This window comes from Ictalurus punctatus, chromosome 14 (assembly GCF_001660625.3).
Source record: "Ictalurus punctatus breed USDA103 chromosome 14, Coco_2.0, whole genome shotgun sequence".
NCBI classification, from domain to species: domain Eukaryota; kingdom Metazoa; phylum Chordata; class Actinopteri; order Siluriformes; family Ictaluridae; genus Ictalurus; species Ictalurus punctatus.
Genome location: NC_030429.2, coordinates 7,151,352 through 7,162,519, shown reverse-complemented (window position 1 = coordinate 7,162,519; position 11,168 = coordinate 7,151,352). Strand labels below are relative to the sequence as shown.

The following is an 11,168-nucleotide window of genomic DNA, read 5'->3' as shown; positions in this document are numbered from 1 at the left end:
TTGTGCACAGGGGCATGATCTTGCTGGAACAGGTTTGGGGCTCCCTTAGTTCCAAGTCATTCTGTAAAATTGTGTGCTTCCAACTTTGTGGCAACAGTTTGCAGAAGAACCGCTTATGGGTCTGATGGTCAGTTGTCCACATACTTTCGTCCATATAGTAGGCCTGATACTGCTAGACATATTACTTTATGGGTTACTACAAGTATCACAAGTTCTGTACCACAATGTGGCAAACAATTCAATACTTTTAATACGTTTCCAAAACACAGTCTGTGAAGCATTTTGTGCAGTAATACATATGAACTTCTCTTTAAAACAAAACAAAACAAAAAGGCGTATAAGGTGTTGAATACTGTTAGATGGCACCTGTGCTTGTTTTATTTTACTGCATGTATTACATTTCCCCTTCTTCTTTTGTTATCCTAACCAACCTACTGCCATCCTACTGCCAGCCTACTGCCATTCTACTGCCAGCCTCTTCCTCACACTAATGCTAATACACTGCTGTATATCTCAAATAACATTAATAATACAGTTACTGGGTCAAGTTTTTGAAGATTACATGGTAGTTTATTAAATGCCCATGAAGAACAGAATGTTTTAAACGTTTTCAACTCGGTTTATTATCGGTCGTATGAGTTAGCTCGGTGTTAATCTTTGAGTTGTAAACACACCCTGACGGAAAAAGGTCAACGCTCCCGAGTGCGCATGCGCAGTGGCTGCCATTTCTGTTGTGGTTACTTTTTCTTTTCTTTTCTTTTTTTTTACCGAGTGCGCTGACCTCGCAGTGTCTACAACAGACAATTAAGGTGGTGGGGTGGAAAAAAGAGAGAAAGAAAGAAGGGCGAGGATATATCCTCATACAGCTGGTTAAATTATTTAGCTAGCTATTCGTATGAATAAGTGATTACTGCTCAAGACGCGTAGCAGAGAATGGCTGAGCAAAGGAGCGGATATCGGCAGGTAGGAAACACTTAGCATGCTAGCTTCTTCAGATACCTAGCGGGCTAGAGTTAGATTGTTTACCTGGTAAACAAGTTTAATTATTGCTAATTTACCGACTGATAGATTTTAAAGTGTCGTTTTGGTCAGATAAAAGCGTTTGTTTTGACAGCAAATGTGCTTTTGGAGGTGGACACCTACACGGCTAATCTCGCTAATTAGCTAAACAGTAACACCGTCTTCATTCGCTGTTAATCGTGTCAGCTCTTTACTTTCCTTTTTTTTCTTTTTCGTTTATAATAAAATTATTGTCGTAGAAAATTTTTGAGCCTTTTGGAGCCTGAAAGCGGTATTAAATTGCGTATTTTCTTGTTTTTGCGGTTACAGGCCCATCATCTGGTCTGATAGTTTTATCCCGCAGTCCTAATCATTATGTAATCCGATTAAATGTGGGGGGAAAAAATCAACACAGGACTCCGTCCAGATTTACTCAAGACTTCTGTTTAATCAGTGACCCCCTTAAACTATGCTTATCACCCGGTTTTTAACCTCAAGTCACATTTATTTTCCTTTCCTTTACCTCCCCATGTCTGAAAACCTGGACAAGCCACTGCAGAGAACAAATTAGAAATAATCTTTAATCCCATTTGTAAATTAGACTCCTGACAGGCCGTTTTAGATAGAAGGACTTGTTTATAATAATAGTAAGAAGACGTAGAAAAATAAAGAGTGCCCCTGAAGTGTTTGAGGACACATGGAAGAAGACCGGTTCCCTTTTCAGTCTGGTTCGTCTCAAGGTTTCTTCGACATGTCCCCTCTCGGGCAGGGCTCCGTCCCCGTGTCCCCTCTCGGGCAGGGCTCCGTCCCCGTGTCCCCTCTCGGGCAGGGCTCCGTCCCCGTGTCCCCCCCTCTCGGGCAGGGCTCCGTCCCCGTGTCCCCCCCTCTCGGGCAGGGCTCCGTCCCCGTGTCCCCTCTCGGGCAGGGCTCCGTCCCCGTGTCCCCTCTCGGGCAGGGCTCCGTCCTCGTGTCCCCCCCTCTCGGGCAGGGCTCCGTCCCCGTGTCCCCCCCTCTCGGGCAGGGCTCCGTCCCCGTGTCCCCTCTCGGGCAGGGCTCCGTCCCCGTGTCCCCTCTCGGGCAGGGCTCCGTCCCCGTGTCCCCTCTCGGGCAGGGCTCCGTCCTCGTGTCCCCTCTCGGGCAGGGCTCCGTCCTCGACACAGTCACCTATGGTTTGCTCCTTGGGGATAAATATGAATCGGTATAAATATCTACATTCAGATATATGTAAAGCTGCTTTGTGACAGTGTCCGTTGTTCTTCTTTTTCTTCAACTTGAGTTGAAGTTATTCTCCAAGACGATGTGGAGTCTTGAGAGCATGTTTACTTGATACGTCAAACAACCGCTCCAGGGTCCACGGTTTGATCCTCAGCGCGGGTTACAATCGGCGACGTTCTCGCATCTTGTCTCTGAATCCGCACGGGTTTCATCCGCATCCTCCAGGTTTCCTGACATAAACATAAGCAGGAAGTATGTGGATTGGCTGCACTACACTAAACAGCCCCTCGGTGTGAATAAATACAGGTCCGCAGGTCCTTACAAAGCCTCGAAGGTCTTCAAATAAGTGATAATGCAGCTTTAATAGTACGGTTTACTATGAAACGTGTGCGAAAGTCAGAGAAGCGCCATTTTGTTTGAAATCAAATGACCGTTCAGGATTTATTGTTACTTGTTTGGTGGCGAACACTAACGATGGGAAAATGTGCCAGACATTTCTGATGTTCAGTCAAACAGTGATGTGATGATCAATTATAAATGCGCTTTCTACAGAGCTGTAAATGTGAGCACTTCCTGTTTGTTAATGTCCTTCTAACACTGACTACGTTTACACGGACAGCGGTAATCTAATTACTGACCTTATTCTGAATAAGACAATATTGTGATTAAGGTGTTTACATGAGTCGCTTTTAGAATACTCCTTTCATGTTCCCGTGTTACATGTTATAGAACATGGATCGATGGCACACGTCATTACGTCCCACCGCCACGCCGTCCGACGTCCCTCCAGAATTTCACGTATCGATATACAGTTGGTCTTCGTTATGGGACCGTATACAGTTTTGGGTGTTTTATTTTTAATTTTACGAACGCTTCAAGTGCAGTTAATTACTTGTCATGCTGTACGTGCTAATAGACGGCTGCTTGAAGTCGTGGGCTGCGTCCCAAACCGCGTACTTGCCTACTATAATAGTAGCTGAGATGCGTGTATTTGGCCTATTATATAGTAGGTAAGTACATGGTTTGACACGCAGCCGTGCTCTCTTGTTTACCGTCAAACGGTTGAGCACTGCCGTGTGTGATCGTGTCCTGTCGCATGATGTGGTGAAAACTCTCACACGACGTTAATAGTGTGATTAAAGTGTGTACATGTCTGTAATACACTTCCATAATGCGACTAAAACAAGAATACTCCACGTCTTAATTCCATTTGTGTTTACTTCAAGTATGACCTTAATCGGATTAAGGTCATCAATAATCGCTCTTTACATGCTAGTTTCTTAATCAGAGTATCGTCTTAATCGGGTTAATATCGGATTATTGTTGTCCACGTAAAGGTACTGAGTGTGAGGAAGGATCTTATAGCTTCCTTCTTTCTTTGTTTTATGGACAAGTTTCTCTTCTTCATTCTTCGAGTTACGGAAATAGAAAACGGGGCGTCCTTAAAGAAAGGTCGTCAGCGTTGCTCGCTCACCGTGCTTGTAGTCAGGACCAGAGCAGCTTCTTGAAACGAGCGCCGTCAGCCGTTATCGTGGTGTTCAGAGTGAGCGTCTTCACTCGTTCTTTACCGGAAACATGAGGTTTCTATATTTTCCGTATCAGTGTTGCAGATATGGTGAAGTGGCATTAAAGAAAACAAAAATCTTAACACGTATTTCATTTAACTTGTGAAGTGTTGCCCAGCGTTTCAGATATGACGCGTGGCGTCCTCGAAGATATTATTCAAGTGTCTTTATTTTCTTCCTGGATGTTTAACCGAGAGTGCGCAGATTCACGTGTGCTAGTGTTTATTGCTCTAAAATATGACATAAATATATCAAACGTTATGCAAGATACTTATAAAGGAATAAAATTGTACGTTTAATCAGAGTCTTGTCTATCAGTGACAGAATTTCTGACGATTCTCACCATACTGAATTAATTGATCACGATAGCATTTAAATCAGCATGTTATCCAGACCTAATAAAAAAAAATTCAATGATCTATTTTATGTATAACCAACCACCGAAGTGGACAAATCTCCGTGTCCAGTCAGTTAGTGAAGACTTTTCCTCATTCAGACAGCTAGAGAAAGAGAAAACCCCAAACTTGCTGTCTTTTGCAAAGTAAATATTTTTTACGGTGTGTATATTACAATAAAATGTGCTTCCTGGTGGTGTGCCACACCTCGACGCTGAAACTACAGCGTGCAACCACCACTCGCTCTGTATCCCACCTTGCCTTTCACTACATGGATTAATTACCCTGCACAAACTTGTAGGATTTACAACCCTTTCTGAATCACCAAATTGCAGAGTCTTGGCGAGGACACCGCAGCTCGTATCCAAAACGTTGGCTAACGACTTGCCGATGAGCTTCACCGACGTTTTAACATTCTGTTTAGATTCCGTTTTCCTTGGCCGGTGAAATTCGGTTTCCGAGCAGCGAGACCACGGAACCGTGCAGATTTCACGTCCTTGATGTACTACCGAGCTAAATAAACGAAACGTAACTCTGCACCAGTCGAGAGAGCGCTTTAGGTTGGTGTTTAAAAACCTCATTGTTGGCGCGAGTGGAACTGTCAGACACGAAAGGTCTCAACCCCGGGCGAGGGGAACTACTGGTGTAAAGATTGGAGTGTTCTAGCGTTTCTTGACTTGAAGTACATTACAGTGGCCCGGTGCGTCCTTGGATCCATAAATTATTAAATATTTGCGCTTCTTTTTATTTATTTATTTATTTATTTATTTATTTTTTAGAAAAAGTCTTCATTGCACGTAGTGAGAAAATAATCAGAATGATTATAAAGCGGACGATAACATGTGCTTTATAAAGGAATATCGTGTCCAAGATAGCACAGTCAGATTGTCCCCAAACAACCAAGTGTGGTCTTGATGGATTTACGCAGAAGAATATAATAAAAATAATAAATAGAATTTACATTTACAGTATAGTGTGTTTTCTCGTCTGCAGCTAACCAATGAGGAGGAGACGGAGACACCTGAGGTGCCCCAGCAGGGAGCTGATGCTCCTCCTCCTTACACCAGCATCGCCGCTGACACGGGTAAGAGCTGCTCGCCTCGACACGCTGGCGCGAGGTTACGAAACGTTTTCGAGGATTCGTCTAGGTTTAACGTAGAAGTAGAAATGAGTTTTCCTTTAATAATCAGCGCCTATTGTAAGTAATCGAGTATGCAGTACGGTGTATGAATGATCTTGTTTTATTCCAACAGCCTTCTTTGATTACAAAGATGAGGGGAATTACCCCAAGCCCCCGTCATACAACGTCGCCACGTCTCTGCCATCGTACGACGAAGCGGAGAGAAACAAGGCCGAGTCCAGCGTTCCTCTGATGCCTACACGGGTGAGGAAACGAGCGGAACGCATAACGCTCATTATCAGTCAAACTTTCACTCGATTCTTTTCAACTCTTTTTCTTAAAAATTGTTTTCCCTTCTGACAGGACGAGGATTTCGTCTCCAGAGACGACTTTGACGACGTCGACCAGCTGCGAGTCGGGAACGACGGCATATTCATGCTAACGTTTTTTAGTAAGACCTGCGTCCCAGACGAACATGATCGCTAACAGTGTGGCGTTCGTTTCTCGATTTTAGCTCTTCTGTCCTGTGCACTACGTTTGATTACCCAGTGATACCATTATTAGCTGGTGAGTTGTTAATCCTCCGAGTAAGGAAGAAAACATAACGAGACATTCTGTTATCGGGAAATAATCAACGACCGGGGAGAGCAGTAACCGGCAGAATGAATTCTTGTCCTATAACGGAATGTCCCGAAGTGATTTATTCCTCTCGCGTCACAGTAAAAGACCGTTACTTTGTAACCATTTACAGTGACATTTAACTTACTGTGGAGTGTCTACAAGACGGTTTAGTTCCTATTATCACTTGTATTATAGCAGCTATAAACGGCATCCCCTTTCCTCTCTCTTTAAGTGTAATGAGTCAAAATCTGTCTTCAATGCTCATACACTTTTTAAAAAAAAAAAAAAATTTTTTTTTTATTTATTCCTTCGTTAAAATGCTATCAGAGCTGCTGTTTTAGGAAATTAATCGACGCGTTCTGACCAATCAGAGTTGAGAATCCACATTGCTGTGGTAGAAGTCGGTTACGATCAGTTGTGTAACTCTAGCAGTGCTGAGTGTGTTGGATCGCCGTCCTTACAGTAGCAGGCAGGCTGATGATCTCCTGTGTTCTTTCGTTTTCAGTGGCTTTCCTTTTCAACTGGATTGGCTTCTTTCTGTCGTTTTGCCTGACGACTTCTGCAGCGGGGCGCTACGGCGCAGTCTCTGGGTTCGGCCTCTCCCTGGTTAAGTGGGTCCTGATCGTCAGGGTAAGACTTTTTAGAACGGATGGACGGAAAGGGGCCGTGTTTTTGTAACGGAGATGAAGAGATACTGTTGTAGATGCAGTAGATACACAAGAAAAGCTAATCTAGGATTAGGATTATCTAGAATAATTTTTCAGGCTCATTACCATATTTTGTATTGATCATGTTTTTATATATATATATATATATATATATATATATATATATATATATATATATATATCTATCACACACACACACACACATTTACGTCTCGATGTGTTAAACAACTTAAAACGTGGCACCTTTTGTATCAGATCACCCAATTTTTAGGTGAGCAAAAGTATTGGAACAGGTAAATACTTAATGTTGCTTATCCCTTGCTTGCAATAACTGCGTTAAGCGGGTGACCCACTTCCCGACACACAAGACGTACGTCAATGACTACATTTACACGGACGGCAGTAATCTAATTATTGACCTTATTCTGAATAAGACAATATTGTGATTAAGGTGTTTACATGAGTCGCGTTTAGAATACTCCTTTCATGTTCCCGTGTTACATGTTCTAGAACATAGATCGATTAACGTCACGTCATTACGTCCCCGCGCCACGCCGTCCGACGTCCCTCCAGAATTTCACGTATCGACATACAGTTATGGGACCGTATACAGTTCTGGGTGTTTTTTATTTTTAATTTTATGAAAGCTTCAAGTGCGGTTAATTATTTGTCATGCTGTACGTGCCAATAGACGACTGCTTGAAGCCGTGGGCTGCGTCCCAAACCAAAACCTTGTACTTATCTGTTATTTAGTAGCTGATAACAGATGAAGTGATACTGTGTATTTCTCCTACTATATAGTAACTGATGTACGTGTATTTCTCCTACTATATAGTAGCTGATATACGTGTATTTCTCCTACTATATAGTAGCTGATGTACGTGTATTTCTCCTACTATATAGTAGCTGATGTACGTGTATTTCTCCTACTATATAGTAGCTGATGTACGTGTATTTCTCCTACTATATAGTAGCTGATATATGTGTATTTCTCCTACTATATAGTAGCTGATGTACGTGTATTTCTCCTACTATATAGTAGCTGATATACGTGTATTTCTCCTACTATATAGTAGGTAAGTACGTGGTTTCGGACGCAGCCGTGCTCTCTTGTTTACCGCTAAAGGGTTGAGCACTGCCGTGTGTGAACGTGTCCTGTCGTTAATAGTGTGATGAAGGTGTGTACATGTCTGTAATGAACATCGATAATGCGACTAAAACAGGAATTGATCCATGATTTAAGGACCTTTAATTTTTTTTGTAGTATGAAACATAACTGCTAGTTCTACACAACTTAATAAGTAAAATATTGCAAACTATAAATATCGCAAATCTCAGGTTGCGTGGTCCTTATAGGATTTTAGAGTTTCCGTACGTGAGGGCACGTTGTTTCCGTTCTATACGGAGAGTCATATAGTTTCAAATAGTGTTTTAAGATCACCTGGAAAAAAAAGAGAAAAAAAAGCAGCTGCACCACCTGTCATTGTCATTTCTCGCTGTGCTTGTTGTAAGGAAAAAGTGTACGGGTGTTTTCCTGCAATAACAGCCATCGGCTGTCAAGACTTGGGCTACACGATTACACGAGTAATCGTGATTACTGATTGAGTACACGATTTCGGGCTGGGGTTTTTTTTTTTTGGTGGAAAACTACTGGAATCGACGAAATTACAGTTGCATGAAATTGTCTTTCACAGTGATGTTTGTTAGTAAATAAGACCTTTGAGCTGTACTCCTGTTCGAATCAAGTGAGTCCAAGAGGCCTTTGGCTGAAGGCGCGCCCAAATCTGCGGTAATTTAGAAAAATATTGCGCAGTTTCCTTGATTTTTCCTGGAGGGACTGTATAGGGGTGTTCAGAGTGAGCGTTTTTACTTCTTCTTTTCCAAACACCTGGAAATGTGAGGTTTTTATATTTTGTTTATCATCATTACAAATCTCCTGCTTAATTACAGTTGAAGTGGCTTTAAAAAAATTAGAAGTTTACGGGGAAGGATTAGAGCTGCAACAACTAATCGATCGTAATGAAAATCGTCGTCAACGGATCTGACTGTCGATCAGTCGGGCTGCGCGGCATGGGACGCGTTTACTCACTGCGTTACTCCTGTTCCGAAAGCACGCATCAGAGAGTAAATACTAAAGTTGTGTCCCAAATGACGTACTATACACCGTGTACTCTACCTTCCAGTGTGTGAATTTCAGAAAGGTAACATCGGAAGTATAAGCCGCTGCGTAGTCGATGGAACATGATGCCAAATGCACGCAACGCACCGACGCTAGCTTTAGCAGATATCCAGAGTCACCGACTATAACTTTCTTGTTTACTGTTTATATCAACGTTACCTTTTATACCCAACATGACCTCAGTCCCCAGACGGAGGCGTAAGGCAGTGGAGCATCTTTTATTAAACACGTGGCGCATACTGTAAACTTTACAAAGTGGAGGTTGTGTAGCACCGAAGCACAAATGTGTTTATATCCAAAAAAAATGCTCCACTGTATGTAAGGGGCAGGGAAACTGGTGCGAGTTGCTTAAAAGGTTTAATTCCAGTGTGTCATTCTATGGTGTATTTGCAGTGTAACACGGTGAGTTATGAGCTTCAGTCCGTACTGACGCGGCGAGTTATGAGCTTCGTCAATCACTTCTGTCCCTGATGTCAGTAACCATTTTTTCTTGTTTGTGTTAAACCAGTTCTCCACATATTTTCCGGGTTACTTTGATGGACAGTACTGGCTGTGGTGGGTGTTTCTGGTTGTAGGTAAGTACGCATATTTAAATGTGCACCATCTTTGTTTTGTTTTTTTTATTCATTCTCTCAAAGTCTGGTAAAAATGCGAAATGATTGTGTGTTATCTTTCTTTCTTTATTTTTAAACAGGATTCCTACTGTTTATCAGAGGGTTTGTTAATTACTCTAGAGTGCGCAACATGGCTGATCATTCCTTCCCAACCGTTTCTCGCACCAGAGTCCTTTTTATCTACTGAAGGTAAATCTGTCATGACGTATTTACTGTAACAGGCTGTGTGTGTGTGTGTGTGTGAGGGTGAAGAGTGATAACATCTCGTCATGTTTTATTAAATCCGTGCTCCGTTTGTGTTCAGATCTTGCATCTCAGGACCGCTATGAAATCCGCAAAATGGCGACATCCGGCTTTGAATCTTCAGAAAACGGCGCTAAGCAGAAGCCGCTGCTAATAAATGCAAATAAATGAGAAATTAAAAAAATGAAAAAAAAAAAGATTTAGGTACAGTTATGTATATTTACCAGGCTGTTGATGGCCCGCTAATCAAGTATTTATCTGTAACTAATTTCCAGTGCAATCAATCACGGTGACGGAGGCATTGTCTTTTAATATTCCTTAATCAGCACACTGATGGTTATAACGAACAGCCCTATAGGCGCCACAGCTTTAGACAGGTAATGCCTTGCAAAACAAACACTGCGCCCAGTGAATATCTTGAACGATGCCCGTTAAACCCATTTTACACCAGATGCAATGCAGCAACCACGCCGTAATGCTTTTCAATTCGTACAGACGTGGGGGAAAATCCAGAGCATCGAGCGCCTGTGCGTTCTCTCACCACGGCTGCTTCAATAGAACGTGCGATTGTCTGAATTCAATATCCCATCATTAAACACAATTTATATAGTTTCTAAAGTTTGAGGATTTCACTCCTGCGTTTGATTTCATAGTGTTGCATTATGATTTATTGTTATAGTATTTAAAAACCCATACGGTGGAAGATTACGGGCCTATGACGGCACTCGGTGAGTTCAGCTAACGTAACAGGACACATCAGTTAACGTAGGAGTGTTTCAAGCAGCACAGGTGTGGCATCTGGAGTGAAATGGGCTTTAGTGTCGTCATTTATAGAGTCCTGGGGAGAAATTTTTAGTTTTACTTTGAGAGTATTATAATCTTTCCCTTTTTTTTTTTCTTTTTTTTTGTGAAATATAATGTTTAGATGTATTAGGTACAGTGGAATATCGGATGTTATTTTACACTTGCACTTTGAAGATGTTTTGAAGGTAAAGCAACAGTCAGTTTCAAAGTGTAGGCCTTTACTCCAAAATCATGATTAATGAGTCTCAGAATGATCGATCTAACATTTAAAAAAGGGTCTCGCTATTGTGATTAGGACCAAATAATCAAAAGAAGCTTTTCAGTCTGATGCACACCGATCTGTAATGCAGTGACGCCCAAAATTGTACCTGTATTTTTCTGTGCTCTGTATCATGAACAACGGTAATTTATAATGCCAAAAGTATCAGTACATAATCCACTGTCTTGTTGATGTTCTTAAGTTTCCGTGACATGCATGGTGATTAAACAGTTCTGCACATTGTGGTATAATGTGGTTTATATGTTTACACTTGTGCAAAGATAACTTTTAATAAACATCGCTTCTATACCGACATCACCCGTGTCTTAATGTCTTTCCTCCTGTCAGTAACACAATTATAGTTTTGTATGTATTTAATCATGGTTTAGTGTAGAGCTGCAAGTAAGCGCTTTCTTTAAATCCCTTGCTCACCCAAACCGTGACCGTTCACTCCCACAGACGCCCCGACCGCTCCCCTTCACTCCC

The 11,168-nt window shown here is 41.9% G+C and overlaps 1 protein-coding gene across 1 annotated transcript; it reads left to right on the top strand.

The window, feature by feature from the left end:
* Positions 1 to 717: 717 nt before the first annotated feature.
* On the top strand, positions 718 to 10,997 carry ndfip1 (Nedd4 family interacting protein 1). The gene is made up of 8 exons (XM_017484913.3): positions 718 to 963; positions 5,168 to 5,258; positions 5,428 to 5,558; positions 5,658 to 5,745; positions 6,421 to 6,545; positions 9,271 to 9,337; positions 9,457 to 9,565; positions 9,681 to 10,997. Exons 1-7 carry the CDS (start codon positions 934 to 936, stop codon positions 9,561 to 9,563), a joined length of 639 nt encoding a protein of 212 aa, XP_017340402.1. The 5' UTR covers positions 718 to 933; the 3' UTR covers positions 9,564 to 9,565; positions 9,681 to 10,997.
* The last annotated feature ends 171 nt before the right edge of the window (positions 10,998 to 11,168 follow it).